Genomic DNA, 18,220 nt, shown 5'->3' with positions numbered 1-18,220 from the left:
CCTAGGACGGCCATAACAAATGACCACAAACTGAGTGGCTTAAAACAACAGACATTTATTTTCTCACAGTCCTGGAGGCCAGAAGTCTGAAATCAAGGTGTGGGCAGGGCTGTGTTCCCTCGGAAAGCTCCAGGGTAGAGTCTTTGCCAGCTTCTGGTGTATGCTGGCAGTCTCTGGCATTCATTAGCTAACAGCTGCATCACCCTAGTCTCTGCCTTCCCTCTTCCTATGTGTCTCCTCTCTGTATTCACATGGCATTCTTTAAGGACACCAGTCCTTGGATTTAGGGCCCACCCTAAACCAGTGGAGAAGGAAATGGCAGCCCACTCCAGTACTCTTGCCTGGGAAATTCCATGGACGGAGGAGCCTGGTAGGCTACAGTCCATGGGGTCGCTAAGAGTCAGATACAACTGAGCAACTTCAATGTCAATGTCTAAACCAGTATGACCTCATTTTAACTAATGACATCTGCAGAGATGCTATTTCCAAGTGAGATCACAGTTGGAGGTTCTGGGCAGACATGAGTATTGGGCAAGGCAGGGCACCCATTGGGTGGGGAGACATCATTCCAACGGGCACATTTGATGAGTGTGTGGACAGGTTTTCAGAAAGTGGGCTAGTGTCTCTGAGCCCTGTCTTAGGAAGGGGTCACCCTCGAGTGGAATCAAGGTGAGGAAGTCAAGTCACCTGGAGTCCTCACTCCCCAAGGTGGGGGTCACAGACTCTGCTCAGGGGGAAGGAATAAATAGAAGGACTTGGAGAAGGAGGAGGCAGAGATTCAGTCCTTGATGGACTTTTTTTCATCTTATTACCAGAAAGATCTGAGGGCTGTGTCAGAAATGCTGTTGTTGTTGCTCCACCTGCCAAGCAGGAGACACAGGTTTGACCCCTGGATCTTCCAGAGAAGATCCCCTGGAGAAGGAAATGGCTACCTACTCCAGTTTTCTTTTCTGGGAAATCCCATGGACAGACGAGACTGGCAGGCTACAGTCCATAGGGTTGCAAGGAGTCAGACAGTGATTATTAAACAATAGTAAACCAGAAAGATCTGAGGGCTTGCGTCAGGGTCACTGGTGTCGGTGAAATTATTTCTTCATTTGTTCTTTGCTTGCATTCCCCCTGTAGCTGAAGACCAGTCCTGTCCCTCCGAGAGGCGGCGGGCTTTTTCCAGACTCCGCTTTGGGCCCTCTGGCTCTTTCAGCCGTCGGAGCTTGTTCTTGGCTCCCGAGGAAAGACTTGTGTCTCAGAGATTTGCCAGATTTGCCGCATCCTGCCCGCCCTCAATCAAGGAGCTCTTTCTGGATTCCGGGGTTTTCCAGCCAATGCTGCAAGGACAGGACACGCAGTTTGTCACCCCAGAAAGTCTCCTCAAGGAAGCTATTAGAGGGATTTTTCCCTCCCGAGAGCTGGCCCGCCTCGCCCTGCAGTTCACCACCAACGCAAAGCGACTGCAGCAAAACCTCTTTGGGGGGAGATTTTTGGTGAATGTCGGCCAGTTTAACTTGTCTGGGGCCCTGGGCACAAGAGGCACATTTAACTTCAGTCACTTTTTCCAGCAGCTGGGTCTCCCAGGCTTCCAGGATGGAAGGGCACTAGCCGATCTGGCCAAGCCCCTCTCCTCGGGACTGAATTCAAATCCTGCCGCCGAAGCCCCCATAACCTCCAAGACAGGCGTCGCCCCAAGGAAGCCAGTTGTGGGCAGCTTTGGCTTTGAAATCAACTTACAAGAGAACCAAAATGCCCTGCAATTCCTTTCTTCCCTCCTGGAGCTTCCAGAATTCCTTCTCTTCTTGCAGCATGCTATTTCTGTGCCAGAGGACACAGCGAGGGATTTAGGTGACGTGATGGAAATGGTGTTCAGCTCTCAGGGCTGCGGGCAGGCACCTGGCAGCCTTTTCGTCCCGGCATGCACCGTGGAAGGGCGCTACGAGGAGGTCCAGTGCTTCTCCGGGGACTGCTGGTGCGTGGATGCCCGGGGCCGAGAACTTGCCGGCTCCCGGGTTAGAGGTGGACGACCCCGGTGCCCCACGGAGTGTGAAAAGCAGAGGGCAAGCATGCAGAGCCTCTTGGGGAGCCAGCCTGCTGGGTCCAGCCTGTTTGTCCCTGCTTGTTCCAGCGAGGGGAGCTTTCTCCCTGTCCAGTGCTTCAACTCAGAGTGCCACTGTGTGGACACCGAGGGTCAGCCTATTCCTGGAACCCGAAGTGCGGTTGGAGAGCCCAAGAAATGTGAGTCTGTTGAGTGTTCAACCTGCAGACTCCGATTCTCCCCTAGGGCCCTGACACGATGCATCCGAGTCGTAGCTAAAGCCTAAACTTCTGCTAATGGTGAAATTTGCTGCCTGATTTAAACATTGTCCAGAAAGGTCTTGGTAATGTTAATCATTCTAAGGAGTGGATAGGGAGATTAATTTGGCCTTAAGGAGCTGCCATATAACATTTCTGCAGTGCTGACAACAGCCAGTCTCAACTGCATTGCTTTAGTGATGGGGAGGATCTCTCTCTGAATATTTACAAATATAAGGTTGATGGGGTTTCTATGGCTGTGTAAGGTTTTAGATGGAGTTTGGACAGATAAGGGCTTCCATCTTGGTCTTGGGTTTCCCAGGTGGCGCTAGTGGTAAAGAACCCACCTGCCAATGCAGGAGATGCAAGAGACAGGGGTTCGATTTCTGGTCTGGGAAGATCCCCTGGAGAAGGAAATGGTAACCCAGTCCAGTATTCCAGCCTGGAGAATCCCATGGGCAGAGGAGCCTGGTGGGCTACAGTCCATGGGGTGGCAAAGAGTCGGACACGACTGAAATGACTTAGCACATATGCATCTTGGTCTTTGGGGCTTATTAACCTGACGTGCCTGTGCTTCGCCCCTCCCCAGGCCCCAGCCCCTGTCAGTTACAGGCCGAGCGAGCCTTCCTCGGGACGGCGCGGGCCCTGGTCTCTAGCCCCAGCACTCCGCCCACCCTCTCCAGCATCTACATCCCGCAGTGCAGTGCTAGTGGCCAGTGGAGACCCGTGCAATGTGACGGGCCCCCCGAGCAGGCCTTCGAGTGGTATGAACGCTGGGAGGCTCAGAACAGTGCTGGCCAGGCGCTGACCCCTGCAGAACTGCTAATGAAGATCATGAGCTACAGAGAAGCAGCTTCCAGAAACTTCCGTCTCTTCATTCAAAATCTGTACGAGACTGGCCAACAAGGCATCTTCCCAGGGCTGGCGAGATACTCTTCTTTCCAAGATGTCCCAGTGTCGGTGTTGGAAGGGAACCGGACCCAGCCTGGAGGGAACGTGCTTCTGGAACCCTACTTCTTCTGGCAGATTCTAAACGGCCAGCTTGACCAATACCCGGGGCCCTACTCAGACTTTAGCGCCCCTCTGGCCCACTTTGACCTCCGGAGCTGCTGGTGTGTGGATGAGTCTGGTCAGAAGCTGGAAGGAACCCGGAACGAGCCCAGCAAGGTCCCAGCATGTGAGTTCCTGTTGTGGAATAAACATTAGCTATTACTAATCATCTCACAAAGTGGGTATGCCACCGGTGCAGTGAATCCGATCACCGAGACAAAACAGAAAGGACATTCCAGGTTGTGGGGAGGGTTGGGGCGAAAGGAACAGCTGAGGCAGAAACGCGTGTGTCTGTTTATGTGCGTACACACTTCGGAGGGGTCAGAGTGAGCTCCACGTGGTGGTGAATCCATCTGCCTTTCCTCCGCAGGTCCTGGCTCTTGTGAGGAAGTGAAGCTTCGCGTCCTGCAGTTCATCAGGGAAGCAGAAGAGATTGTCACGTATTCCAACAGCTCTCGCTTCCCTCTGGGAGAGAGTTTCCTCGCGGCCAAAGGAATCTGGCTGACTGACGAGGAGCTGGCCTTTCCTCCACTCTCCCCGTCCCGGGAGACTTTCTTGGAGAAGTTTCTGAGCGGGGGCGATTATGCCATTCGACTGGCAGCTCAGTCCAGTGAGTGCCCCGTGCTTCTGGTTTCTTGTTTCTTCTTTGGCGGAAGTGAGACCTTGAATGAGTTCCTCTCCAGTCATCTTTAGAGCTGTGGTTTCCCCCAGCCCTTGGATTCTGGAGAAGACAGAACGTCTTTTGTGATCCCAAAGCTGAAATTTTGCCTACCCCTCCAAGATGGCACCCAGTCCCCCAGCAGAGCCACTTGGGGGCAGGGCTCTGTATTTTGTATTGCATATGGTGCCTGTAGCCCACCAGGAAGCCAAGTATTTGGGTTAAAATATTCAAATGTGTGAGCCCTGAAAACTCCTACTCCCCTCTTTCTGAAGTTTCCCTCCATTTCCAAGGACTCAGGAACACCCCCAAGGGGGAAAGGAGAAGAGCCCTCCTAAACTGAGGAAAGTCGCTCTGGGCTTAGGCCCCTTCCTCTTGTGATCAAATCTAATCCAGGTAGTTAACTCCAAAAAGCACCACTTGGTCCCTGCGTCCAACAGAGACATGTGCTCAGAAGGCTGACCCTGCCCTGGCCCGGCAACAGCTCAGCATTGCTTGATACGTTCCCCTGGCCAAGCACATTCTGTGCTAAATAGATCTTTACCAGATCTTTGCGTTCGATCCTCCGACAGTTCTACGAGAGTGATGCTGTAATCACCATTCGTGATTCTTTTCAGAAGTGGAAACGGAGGTTAAGTCATGTGTCCAAGTTCATCCAACCAGCAACTAGTGGAGCCTGGATGCGATGCTGGTGGTTTGGCCCCCAGGCCTCTGTCCCCACTCCCACTACTCCCCCCGGAACATCCGGACCCAGACAAAGAGCGCCCATGCCCACAGGCTGGAGCCTCCCTGCCCTCACCTTCCTGGCAGGTCTGCTGGCATTGGGCTTCCCTTGCCTTTATTCCCCTAACTGCATGAGAGAGTCTCCCAGAGCCATCTTTGTTTCCCCCCCTTCCCCTTCCCAGGCACCTCTGCTGGAGGACAAGACGCCCCACCTTGCTCTTTACATTCTGGGTCTCGCACAGCACCCAACAGAATGTGGGGACCTGGAAAAGAATGCTTAACCATCCTCCTTTTCTTTCTTCCTCTTCTCTCTCCTTCCCTCCCCAGGTACTTTTTTCCCCCTCTGTTTCTCGGAGACTTGGAGATTCTGCTTTTGGCAGGAACCCAGTTTTTAAAAAAACGCCGTGCCTGGGCAAGTTGTTGTGTAATCAAAGAGAGGAGGAGGGGTTGATGCCCTTGAGTGGTGACCACTTCTGTCAGGGAGGGAAATTTAGAGGAAGAGAGAGAAGTGTTGGCCTCATGGGAGTTTATTGGTTGAATGTCGCGGTGGCACGTTGCTCAGAAGTCAGGCTGAGGAAGTTCCCCTCCACTGAGCCCCTGGCTCTGCTTTGGCAAGTCTGACGCCACTGGGAAAAAAGGAAGTGTCTGTAGAGAACAACCAGGGTTGGTCACTTTTCTGGGCATCCCTTCAGGTGAGAAGGGGCGTCTCTAACTGCACCAGAGGACAGGAAGCTCTTGGTGTGCAGGTCTCCGGAGCCTGGGGAGTCTGGGAATGGAAGGCCCAGTCCGGAAAGAGACTGAGGGCCACGAAGCATCTCTGACCCACAGAACCCGGGAGTGGTGGCCCGGGGCCTCAGGGAGGAGGGGTGGGCACAGGAGGAAAGGCAGTTATGTAACATACCATCAGTGTTACCAGCGATCACTGCTCTCTCACGTGCCTGAAGACTCTGCCTTAATCTGATCGGCTCTAGAGAATTCCTGAAGGAGGAGCAGTAATTCCTTCAAACTCGGCTGACAGTTTTTACTTTTCTGATTGCACCATGTTGCTTGTGGGATCTTAGTTCCCAGACCAGGGATCAAACCCGTGGCCCCTGCAGTGGAAGCATCCCACCCACTGGACCACCAGGAATTCCCATCAGCCGGCATTTTAATTTTTTTCATTTTAATTTTAAAGGGCAATCTGGTGAGTGCCTACCCACTCCTCGATGAGCCTCTGTCCTGTTTTGGAGTGGAGATGTTTGTCACAGAAATACAAAGGCCGCCTGTGTTGGGAAAGGATGAGGTGGTGGTTCTCAGGACAGAGTCCGCTCAGCCTGGGCTTTGCCCGTCCGGTGCTCACCTCTCTCCTCCTGTCTCCCGACTCCAGCCTTTGACTTCTACCAGGGACGCCTGGTGACCTTGGCTGCGTCTCCACAAGCATCCAGCCCTGTGCGGTCCAGCCCCTACGTGCCGCAGTGTGACGCCTTCGGAGGCTGGGAGCCTGTGCAGTGCCATGCCGCGACGGGTGAGGGGGGCAGGCGCCCTGGGGGGGCTGAGGGACACCCCCCTTTTCATCTGGGGAAAGAGCCCTACAAAGGAAGAAAGGGAAGAGCCCTACACCACAGGGCAAGCAAAGTGGACTCTAGGCCTCTCTTGGCAGCTGGTGGCAAGTCCCTTAATTCTTCTGCCATCTGGTCATTCCGTCCGTACAACGGGGGTGGTAACCTTCTGCCTGCCTGAAGATCAAGCGGGTTTCCGGGGGTTAAGGCCTCTGATTCTGGACTATGTTAGGGAGAGTAGACAGGGGGTTGGGTGAGAAAACTTACTGGCATTGCTAGGCATTTTTAAAATTCTGATTGGAGTATGGTGGATTTATAACGCTGTGTTACAACAGTTTCTGCTATACCGCACAATGAGTAGGTTACACCTAAACCCACTCTTTTTCAGATCCTTTCCCCATATAGGCCCCTACAGCGTGTTGAGTAGAGTTTCTGGGCTATACCTCAGGTTCTTGTTAGTTATCTCTTTTATGTATGGTAGTGTGGATTGTAGGACCCTCGGGGCAGGGCCCTTGGGCGCCTCCTGAACTTCTGGCCGTGGCTCTTTTCCAGGGCACTGCTGGTGTGTGGACGGGAGGGGAGAGTATGTCCCCGCCTCGCTGACCGCCCGCTCCTGGCAGATCCCGCAGTGTAAGTGGGGCCTTCTGGTGGGAAGTGTGGTGCCCTGCCCGAGGAGGCTCCATGGGCCAGCGCTTCAGACCAACCCCTGAGAGCAGGCAGACCACATCCCCACCCCACCAAGTCCTCAGGCCTGGAAGATGTCCCTGTCCCTGACCTTGGTCATCATTCCTAATGGTGTTTCTCATTTCCCAGGTGGAGGGAGGGAGCTGGGGGTGGGCAAGGAGCCCCAGGTCCACCCCCCCTCCCCACACCTGCTTCCTGGGAAGTTTCATCTATTTCTGTGCTTTCAACAATGGCCTCATGTCTGGTCCATAGTCCAATCTCTCTTCTGAGTCTGGAACCGTATAATCAAGCACTCACTTTATGTCTCAGAGATGAAATGTCCCATGTGGGTCTTTGTCCCTGACCCTCAGCCTGCTTCTCTGGGGTTCCAGCTCTCTGCACAAGGCACCTCCATCCACCCAGATGCATGGCTCTGACTCTTGGGGCCAGCCTGGGCTCCCCACCTGCCCTCAGCACCCGCGGCCAACCTGTTGAGAGCTCCCCTCTCTCCCCACCCAGGCCCCACCGGCTGTGAGAGATCGCGAGCCAGTGGGCTGCTTTCCGGCTGGAAACAGGCTGGTGTCCAAGCAGAACCATCTCCTAAAGACCTGTTCATCCCTACCTGCTTAGAGGTAAGTCTCTGAAGGCCCAAGAAGGTTTGAGAAGAAGCCAGAACTTTCTGGATGGCGAATTTTCAATAAACTTGTTTTAATTGAAAACTCTCAAGGAATTCTAGGCCTTGGTTTTTGTCCCAGCCCTGGCTGACCCAAGCTATGTGGTGGTGGTGATGTTTAGCTGATCAGTCGTGTTTGACTCTTTTATGACCCCACGGACTGTAGCCCACCAGGATTCTCTGCCCATGGGATTTTCCAAGCAAGAATACTGGAGTGAGTTGTCACTTCCTCCTCCAGAGGATCTCCCAGGTATCAAACCCACATCTCTTGCACGTCCTGCATTGGCAGGCAGATCCTTTAACACTGAGCCACCTGAGAGGCCCAAGCTGTATGACCTTGGGAAATTTATTTCCCGTCTCTGTGCTTCTCTGGGCTTTGTGTTATCCTAAGATCAGACTACATTTTAATCTTCCCTAGCGCTAGGATTGTTTTGAGGCTTTTAGGAAATACCTTTAATGAAACTTTTTTAAAGTTAAACTTTAATGAAACTCTTTGAAGAATAATATACACATACACAATTCCTTAAACCATGTAGCCACATCAACAAGCCCATCATACTTCAGCTTCTCAACATAAATGGAAGATTCTGTAATATTTCCCTCTCCAGTTCCCTGGTTGTCATGATTCAGGGCAGCGACTGATGTGAAAGCTCTTAGACAGAGACTTCTGGCTGGAACCAACCGCGCAGGTACCAGCTGATGGAAATCCCTGTGGCTCAGGCCTTGTACCCTGAAGCAGGGGTGATAGGAACACCGCCACCCACTCTGCTGGGCTCGCAGGGGCTCCAAGGAAGTCAAATGAAATCAGCAGTGCAGAGGTTCATAAAAGTGCAAATTACTGACCAAAATTTCCTTGTTACTGTTCCTCACTGTTATTAATACTATTTGGTGCTGTAAATATGGACCCCAGTTACGGCAGAGTTTTATAGAGAAATTAGCGTATCTAGTCTTTTATCTTGGCTGGCAGCCCCCTACCACTGAAATGAGAGTCTGCTCCATCATCCTGGGGTGCAAGTCCACCTGTGGAGAAGGAGAGGCAGGAACCACAGTTCTGACGGAGGGAAAAGTGATTCAGACCAGCTCCCAGAGAACTTCCGATCGTGTGGTTCCCCAGGCTGGCTCCTGGAAGGACCCAAGTGCCAGAAAACAGGACCCAAGATGTCCAGTGCTCAACCTGGATGGCTGTGTGTTGGACCTGCTCCTCAGGAGGAGTCATGTTAGCAGCTAGTATGCTCTCTCAGCATACTTTACATATCTTTACGATCCCATATTTTCTCAAACCTTTGCTTGGGTTTGAATCCGACCTGTACGGCTTGAAGGCAATGCACCCGGGGGCACCTCATCTGATTCCCCTGGGTCTCTCTGCGTCTAATGGGGACGTAGGCTCCCTACCTACGTCAGGGACTGAAGGACACCGGCCTCCTGATTATGTTCTCTGTAAATGTCGGGTGTCGTTATGATGGTCATTTATCGTCTGTGAAAGTGGCACAGCAGAGTTTAGAATGAACAAGTGGCCTCGGAAAGCTCAGGGAAACCCTCAGTGGTCCCAGGGAGTTTGGAAGAACCGCCCTCCCTTCTGCCTGCGGCTGCCCACACAGGAGAGAGGACATTGTCTTCACCAGCAGTGCGTGGGTCCATCTGGTCCCACATCCTCTCTTTTTATTTTTTTTATTTATTTTTTTTTCCTCCTCTCTTTTTAGATTGAGGAAACTTGCCCCTGTGAATTGGAGGAGCTTGCCCAGCATCCCCAGCTGGCCGAGGAGAGAGGGGCCTGGGGCAAACGCAGGGGACTGCCTCCTCCCTTGTCTTTCTTTTCTGTTACAGACCCCTTTCCTCCAAGGGATGCTGGTTGAAAATCGTTTCTGGAACTAGGGGGATGGTTTTAAGGCAGGAGCTGGGCTCTGGGGCAGGGCAGGCGTGGGCCCAGCCCGGGTCTGCCTCTCCCCAGTTGCGGGATGTTGCTCTGTCCCTATGTCTCTCTCGGTGAGCCTCAGTTTTCCCCACTCTAAAAATGGGTTCACTGCAGCTCTTATCTCATGCGGATGTTATAGCCAGGAATTCAGACAATGTCCGTAAAGGGTCTCGAGCAGGACAGCCCCTTCCAGCCCCTCCCCAACGTCTGGAAAGGCCATTGCCAGTAGTTTCGGGAGAAATACCCTTGAAGTCTGGCTCCTGACTTCTCAGTTACAGAAGCATCTTCCCTGGGTGACAACACCTCGGTTCTGTCTCAGACAGGAGAGTTTGCCAGGCTGCAGGCGTCGGAGGCTGGCACCTGGTGTGTGGATCCGGCCTCGGGAGCGGGTGTGCCGTCTGGCACAAACAGCAGTGCCCCATGTGAGTACTGCCCCCCCATCACCCTCCAGCCCCCACCCCATGAGCACGAAGTATGGAGCCCCAAGAGCTGGCTTCACGTCCCAGCTCGGCCATTCCAGAGCCGTGAACGCCTCTAACCTCACTGCACCTCAGTTTTCTCATCTGTGAAATAGGGACATGATTCCCCCACCTTAGTGGGTTCTTGGAAGTAATACATATGGCAGGGTTTGGGGTGACTAGAGGCAGAATGCACTGGTCCCTGATAGAGTGGGCACCGCTATGCAGTCCCGACACCGGGGCTCCCGCCTGCCCCTCATCCTCCAGCCTGGCCCAGCGATCTGGTTTCCACTGTGAGGTCAAGACCGTGTCTCTAAAGGGCACATGTGCGGCTGTCCTCTGCCTGGAGCCCGTCGACGCTCCCCGGGGTCCTCAGGCCCAGGCTCCTTGCTGCGGCTCCTGGACCTCTCTGTGTAGGCTCCTGTATCTTCTTGGGCTTCTCTTATTTCTCCGTCTCAGCATCAGGTCCAGGAATAGTAAGCTAGAATCAGACTTTTCAAGCAGGTAGTCACGCTCTTCCCTGGGCCTTCATGGCCTGGTTCAGCCTTTGCAAACTCCCAACCCCAGCTGGCTGACTCTTACCCCGCCCACCCATCAGTCCCTCTCGGAAGCCTTGCGAGCCTGTCTGGCTTTCACAGCAGAGGTCAGTGCCTTCCTACGGGCTCACAAACTGCCCCACGCTCCTCCCATTGTCATCCTTAGCATCTGGACTGCAATTGCTCACTTACTTGTTAAGTATCCTCTAAGATTCTAAGCTCCTTGTGGACAGGCAATGTGAGTGTGTGTGTGTGTGTGTGTGTGTGTGTGTGTGTGTGTGTGCATGGAGTGGAGAGGGGAGTACACAGCCGAGTGTCCGAGTGCAACATCCCAGTGGGGAGGCAGCCCCAGCCCCTGGGGGGCCCTGCAGGCAGGTGGCGGTGGGTGCTGACAAGGGCTGTGGCACCCCGCGGGCAGAGAACACAAGTGGCTTGTCTTTGCCTTAAGGCCCGAGCCTCTGTGAAGTGCTCCAGAGTGGAGTCCCCTCCGGGGGAGCCAGCCCCGGCTACAGCCCGGCCTGCAGGGCGGAGGACGGAGGCTTCTCCCCAGTGCAGTGCGACCCAGCCCAGGGCAGCTGCTGGTGCGTCCTGGGAAGCGGACAGGAGGTGCCTGGGACCCGCGTGGCCGGGAGCCAGCCGGCCTGTGAGAGTAAGTGGTGACGCCCCAGAGTGGCCCCCCGGGCTGGTGGGGGTCCTATCATCTCTTCCTTGGCCCTGGCTGGGATGAAGGGGTCACCAAAGGTGTCAGGAAAGTGAGGGCAGGAGGGGAGACAAGGGAACTGCGTGAGGGGTTGAAGTTGACCCCCGTGATGTTGAAATTCTGTCTCAGTTCAGTTCAGTTCAGTTGCTCAGTCATGTCCGACTCTTTGTGACCCCATGAACTGCAGCACGCCAGGCTTCCCTGTCCATTGCGAACTCCCAGAGCTTGCTCAAATTCATGTCTATTGAGTCGGTGATGCCATCCAACCATCTCATCCTCCGTCGTCCCCTTCTCCTCCTGCCTTCAATCTTTCCCAGCATCAGGGTCTTTTCAAATGAGTCAGTTTTTCGCACCAGGTAGCCAAAGTATTGGAGTTTCAGCTTCAGCATCAGTCCTTCCAATGAATATTCAGGACTGGGACTCAAACCAAGGCGAGCCTGTGTGGCGATCTCCTGAGCCAGTGAAGCTGGGGCGCGCCTCCTGGGGGTGTCAGGCCTTGGTCTCCCTGTCCTCGAGTCGGGAGGCGGGTCCACACGGCAGGATCTCAGTGAGGGTGGGGCCATCCCAGCCAGGGAGCTTCAGGAATCAGTGGAAGTGTTGATTTATTTATTTTTGTTTCTACTTTAAAAGATCATTTGGATGTCAAATACTGAACTGTACATGAATATATAATATTGAAATACATTGTTACTTATTAAACATTTATTGATTTATTAACTACTTACCTTTAATTTTTCCTATATACTCAAGTCACTGGACATTGTAGTCATTTTAAAATGTATGTGCACAAGTAGGTTACATTATCTGTGACTTTTGTTTCAGAGCAGTAAATGAAGACATTGCAAAATATTTATTACCAGTTGGGATGTTGGGTCTGGCAGGGTTGAGAAATGCTGCACAAAATGACTAATTTTATGGCAGTTGCCTTTCTTCTGTTGTTCTTGCTGTTTTGTTGCCTTATTTTTTTTTTTTTTAAACATTTGCGGTCTCTAGGCAACATTTTGGAACTGCAGACACATTTAATTAGGTCTAGTAATTTCTATGTGTAAAGAGAATTTTTACCTTTGTAGAGTGATATTTATATTTGTAAAGAGAGCGGGGAGTCTTCAAAAGAAGGGTGGGAAGGACGAGTCGACGCTGTCTTCATGGGGCTCTGTCTCCTTCTATCCATCCCTTTGCCTACCCCTAACCTGTGGTGCGTGCCCAGGGCTCTGACTACACGCCTTTTCTCCCAAGTCCTTGAGTCTCCAGGTCTCTATGGGTTCTGTTTCAAGACCCTCAGCCGCTGCCACCATGCAGGGAACATAGCAGGTGCTCGATGGGTGTTTATGAGAAGAGCTCCCTGCTGGGTGTTGCCGAGAGCAGTGAGTGTCAGCCTTAGTGTCAGACACATTGAACTTACAAGACAGCTAAGAGTGGTCTGCACTGTTGAGACCCAAGGAACAGACTGCTGAGTGTCCTGCAGGAACAGGTCTGGGGGCACAGCTCTTTTGGGGTCTCAAAAGACCTCCTGTGTCTTGGCCCTGCCAGGATTCTGTGATCATAGCTCACCTGTGCAGAGATTCACCTATTAAAATGTACTTGTCACATCATCCATTCCATTTTTGCCTCCCAGTGAAGGTAAATAGATAGAAGAGTCCTACTCTCCATTTTACAGATGGCAAAACTGGGACTCACAGAGGGTCATTAATGTGTTGAAAGCCACCCAGCTAGCAAGTGGAACAACCAGCACTTGGAGTTCCCCAAAGCTTCTTCCTGCTGACTTCCTACAGAGTGTGGGGAGAAAGCTCAGTTGAGGGGGTCAGAGAGATAGACCCAAGTGTCAGCTCTGCCAACGCCCTTGCTGGGTAACCCTGGCCAAGTCCCTTAACCTCAAGTTCCCAATCTGTAACTTATGGGCATGGGGTGGGGGGAATCATAGCTATTTCTTATCATCACTGTTAGGGTTAATTCAAATAGTTCCTATAAACTGCTTAGCCTGGTGGCTAAGAGCCAACTCAATGAGCCCACTGCAAATTATAGTGCACAATCTTGTCCAGAGGCCATTGTTCTTATTAGACAGAAGCCCAGGCTGCACCCTGAAGATCAAAATGAGTCATTCTCCATCTGAGGACCCCAAGTAACCTTGAATCATGTGAGGATTGCAAGCTTTAAAGCCAGATATATACAGGCAGCAAGGCTGTGCTCTAGAGTCAGATAATTAAGTGTATCTTTAGCCAAGTGTGAAATTGTCACTGAGTGTGTCTGTTCTTTAATTTACTCATTCATCTACTGATTTATTTATTTATTTTTTTTTAATTTTTTTTTATTATTATTATTTTTTTTTGGTCATACATTGATATGAATCAGCCATAGATTTACACGTATTCCCCATCCCGATCCCCCCTCCCACCTCCCTCTCCACCCGATTCCTCTGGGTCTTCCCAGTGCACCAGGTCCGAGCACTTGTCTCATGCATCCCACCTGGGCTGGTGATCTGTTTCACCATAGATAGTATACATGCTGTTCTTTTGAAATATCCCACCCTCACATTCTCCCACAGAGTTCAAAAGTCTGTTCTGTATTTCTGTGCCTCTTTTTCTGTTTTGCATATGGGGTTATCGTTACCATCTTTCTAAATTCCATATATATGTGTCAGTATGCTGTAATGTTCTTTATCTTTCTGGCTTACTTCACTCTGTATAAGGGGCTCCAGTTTCATCCATCTCATTAGGACTGGTTCAAATGAATTCTTTTTAACGGCTGAGTAATATTCCATGGTGTATATGTACCACAGCTTCCTTATCCATTCATCTGCTGATGGGCATCTAGGTTGCTTCCATGTTCTGGCTATTATAAACAGTGCTGCGATGAACATTGGGGTGCACGTGTCTCTTTCAGATCTGGTTTCCTCAGTGTGTATGCCCAGAAGTGGGATTGCTGGGTCATATGGCAGTTCTATTTCCAGTTTTTTAAGAAATCTCCACACTGTTTTCCATAGCGGCTGTACTAGTTTGCATTCCCACCAACAGTGTAAGAGGGTTCCCTTTTCTCCACACCCTCTCCAGCATTTATTGCTTGTAGACTTTTGGATAGCAGCCATCCTGACTGGCGTGTAATGGTACCTCATTGTGGTTTTGATTTGCATTTCTCTAATAATGAGTGAGGTTGAGCATCTTTTCATGTGTTTGTTAGCCATCTGTATGTCTTTTTTGGAGAAATGTCTGTTTAGTTCTTTGGCCCATTTTTTGATTGGGTCATTTATTTTTCTGGAATTGAGCTGCAGGAGTTGCTTGTATATTTTTGAGATTAATCCTTTGTCTGTTTCTTCATTTGCTATTATTTTCTCCCAATCTGAGGGCTGTCTTTTCACCTTACTTATAGTTTCCTTTGTAGTACAAAAGCTTTTAAGTTTCATTAGGTCCCATTTGTTTATTTTTGCTTTTATTTCCAATATTCTGGGAGGTGGGTCATAGAGGATCTTGCTGTGATTTATGTCGGAGAGTGTTTTGCCTATGTTCTCCTCTAGGAGTTTTATAGTTTCTGGTCTTACATTTAGATCTTTAATCCATTTTGAGTTTATTTTTGTGTATGGTGTTAGAAAGTGTTCTAGTTTCATTCTTTTACAAGTGGTTGACCAGTTTTCCCAGCACCACTTCACACTCCTGGAGCTTGTGGTCTGGGTCAGCCTTGGGCCCTGGGTAAACAGAGGAGAGACAGCCTCTCCCCTTCTGTGGCTCAGGCCAGCAGGGAGACCCGAATGCAGATAGAGTCTTGTTTGATTGATCACAAGGCAGTCTGCTCCAGGGGCCATGAGGGCTTGGAGAAAGGTGGTTAAAGTCAGCCTGGAAAAACTGTGGAAAGTGTTAGAAAGTTAAAGGGGTTGAGCTAATCCCTGAGGACCCAAAAAGAAATCTTCTAGGCAGATGAGCAGGTAGAAGAAGGAAAGACATGGGCTATACATGCATGTGGTTGCGAAATAGCCACTCTGCCCTGTGTCAAAGTGGGGCTAGAGAGGAGACCAGAGCAGAGAGAGGAGTTGGGCCAGCAGGCACTCGGGAGACTTGAGAACCAAGTCCAGCTCCATACATTTCTCTGCTGGCAGAGGGAATGGATTGGACATGGGGGCAGAGGGCAGGGGGTGAGGCCCAAATGCAGGGAGCTGGTGAGAAAGCTTCAGTGGCCATTCAGGGAGAAGATCACACATATTTAAATGAAGGATGTGCAGTGGGGATGAAGAGAAGCCAAGAAGTTGTGAGCTGCAGCTGAGCTGGTGGGCAAAGGAGGTGGGGCCGTCTGGGTTGGCCGCCGTGTTTCTGGCTAAAGGTGCCAGGCCTCAAGCTGGGGTTGCTTAAGCCAGAGCAGGCCTGGGCAGCAGACACTGAGCCTGGTCCTGTTGGCTTTGAAGTGAAGGAGACTGGGTGGGAACTGGGCTTAGAGATGGGGAGGTGCTCCAGAGGGCCTGAGTGGAGGTGAAGATGTGAGAGTCGTCTCTGCTCAAAAGTGCTATCAAAGTGTTGGTCACTCCGTGGTGTCCGACTCTTTGCGACCCCATGGACTGTACCTGCCCGTCTCCTCCGTCCGTTGAGTTCTCCAGCAAGAATACTGGGGTGGGCAGCCGTTCCCTTCTCCAGGGGCTCTTCCCGACCCAGGGGTGTCTGTTAAAATGAGAGAGGATGGGATTAGCCAAGAGGAGGGTGGAGAGGGAGTGGGCGGGCCCAGGCTGGCCTGAGGGAAGGGGGGATGAGAGGGGCCCAGTGCTTATTGTGAGCGGAAACGGGAGGTGGAGGTGCTCAGCCTCAGTGCTGGGTAGGTGCCCACAGCCGCCCCTTTCCTCCCCCAGGTCCACAGTGCCCGCTGCCTTTCAATGTGGCGGATGTGGCTGGCGGGGCCGTCCTGTGCGAACGCGCCTCAGGCCTGGGCACGGCCGCTGGGCAGCAGTGCCAACTACGGTGTGGCCAGGGCTATCGGAGCGCCTTCCCGCCGGAGCCGCTGCTGTGCGGCCTGCAGAAGCGACGCTGGGAGTCCCGGCCGCCCCACCCCCGCGCCTGCCAACGTGAGTGGCCCCAGGAAGGCCCCCCAGGGTCCCAGGGCTCGGGGCCCAGGCCTTTATTTTCCCCACCTGAGGGGAGCGTGTCCATGATAAGCCAGGTGGCATCAGAGCAGGACAGAATGCTCAATGCAGCATTTTCTTCTAGAACAATCAGATCAGATGTGCTTCCCAGACCCCTGGGGTGAAGCTTTATTCGTGGCTTCTCTGGAGCAATCTGCTCCCTGAGACACCTACTATTGTTTCTGGTTCCCACGAGAAGTCCAGGACTGTTCTCGAGGTGTAGACCCTTCAGTGGCCACATTGGTTACTATGATGCTGATGAGCTCAGAGCTGCTGGTCTGGCTTCTGGGGGTCACAGTGACACTAACACACCAGTCTCTACCCGTCCCCCCCCACCAGTCCATCTGTAGCTCCGGGCTATGGTGTCTGTTCTGATCACTATGGACCTGGGTCGTATTTAAATGTGGGCGGCTCCTTCCTCCTGCTCTCAGAGCGAACCCATTCTCACATGCTCATGGCTGTGGGGCTATACCGAACTCTGACTGCGTCCACCTGGGCAAAGGCCGGCTGTGGTTACTCACAGCCAGGCGGGGCAGAGGTCTGCGCAGGGACCAGTGTTGGGTCCACCCAGGGCAACGGGATGGGCATTCAGGAGAGAGACCCAGATCCTGGGACTGACTGTCACAAGGCTCTGGGCAGCTGGTAGAGGGGCTGCTGCTGCTGCTGCTGCTAAGTCACTTCAGTCGTGTCCGACTCTGTGCGACCCCATAGACGGCAGCCCACCAGGCTCCCCTGTCCCTGGGATCCTCCAGGCAAGAACACTGGAGTGGGTTGCCATTTCCTTCTCCAATGCATGAAAGCGAAAAGTGAAAGTGAAGTCACTCAGTCGTGTCCGACTTAGCGACCCCGTGGACTACAGCCTACCAGGCTCCTCCATCCATGGGATTTTCCAGGCAAGAGTACTGGAGTGGGGTGCCATTGCCTTCTCCGGTAGAGGGGCAAAGGACACAAATTTGTCACAAAGTATTCTGAAATAGAGACTGCTATCCTGAAAAAGTTCAAAAGGTGATTTGGACATATAAGTGACTTGTCCTGCTGATGGTGACTGAGTAGCTAGAAATCAGAGCTAGACTTGTCATGAGTAAGGGACTTGGGAGAAGAGAGGTGTGGGTCCTGAACTCTTAAAATGCAGTGCAGGGCTGCTGGGCCCATTTGTGTAGGTTGCGCACTGCACAACTTCATTCTTGCACATAGGCTGCGGTATCTACTCTGAACGGGCCAAAGCAGGTGTCATGGCCCCACTGAGTGCAAGGTAGTATGGAAGATTTTCCAAGAAGAATGTCCAGGACCTCAGCCTGGGTTTAGAAGCTGAGGCAGGACTGGGCTTGCTGTGAGGGTGCTAAGTAATTTCAGAGACAAGCTGGCATGCTGGGAAGTAGTTAGACCCAGAGGGTGGCAATGCAAGATGGCAGCACTTGTGGACTCCAAGTGAAATGAAGAAGGGTTAGTTTTTGCAGAGAAAAAAACCAAAAGAACCCCACAGCTCTTTGCCCCTGTCTGCTGACCTCTGGTGCTTGCCTGCAGGGCCCCAGTTCTGGCAGACTCTCCAGACCCAAGGGCAGTTCCAGCTCCGGCTCCCAACGGGCAAGGCATGCAGTGCTGACTACTCGGGCTTGCTGCTGGCGTTCCAGGTCTTCCTGCTGGACGAGATCACGGCCCGCGGCTTCTGTCAGATCCAGGTATGTGCCCACAAGCAGGGCTCGGCCTGAGCTCAGTGTCACTGGGCAGAGAACCTCAGGGCTCAAATGAACCTACAGTTCGACCCTCTTTCATTTTACCAACTGAGACCCAGGCTGAGAAGGCAGCTCAGACAAGGCTAATGACACAGAGGTAGAGGTGGGACTGGCCATCTCCCTGGCCATTCTATCTGCGTACAGATACCACTCCAAATGTGTGCCGAGCACTAGATTGTGCCAGGCAGTGTGCACCCCCTG

At 52.3% G+C, this 18,220-nt stretch overlaps 1 protein-coding gene across 1 annotated transcript in view; it reads left to right on the top strand.

Annotated features, from left to right (window-relative positions):
• The window catches only part of TG (thyroglobulin), a 237,245-nt gene that overhangs the window by 17,643 nt on the left and 201,382 nt on the right, over positions 1 to 18,220 (top strand). The window contains exons 9-18 of the mRNA XM_061123155.1: positions 1,126 to 2,226; positions 2,873 to 3,460; positions 3,704 to 3,943; positions 6,081 to 6,218; positions 6,805 to 6,882; positions 7,435 to 7,547; positions 9,820 to 9,922; positions 10,943 to 11,143; positions 16,017 to 16,229; positions 17,811 to 17,965. Coding sequence (XP_060979138.1) covers positions 1,126 to 2,226; positions 2,873 to 3,460; positions 3,704 to 3,943; positions 6,081 to 6,218; positions 6,805 to 6,882; positions 7,435 to 7,547; positions 9,820 to 9,922; positions 10,943 to 11,143; positions 16,017 to 16,229; positions 17,811 to 17,965 — 2,930 coding nt within the window. The remainder of the gene's footprint in view (positions 1 to 1,125; positions 2,227 to 2,872; positions 3,461 to 3,703; positions 3,944 to 6,080; positions 6,219 to 6,804; positions 6,883 to 7,434; positions 7,548 to 9,819; positions 9,923 to 10,942; positions 11,144 to 16,016; positions 16,230 to 17,810; positions 17,966 to 18,220) is intronic.

Source organism: Dama dama, chromosome 21 (assembly GCF_033118175.1).
Source record: "Dama dama isolate Ldn47 chromosome 21, ASM3311817v1, whole genome shotgun sequence".
NCBI classification, from domain to species: Eukaryota; Metazoa; Chordata; class Mammalia; order Artiodactyla; family Cervidae; genus Dama; species Dama dama.
This window is presented reverse-complemented; position numbering and strand designations above follow the sequence as displayed.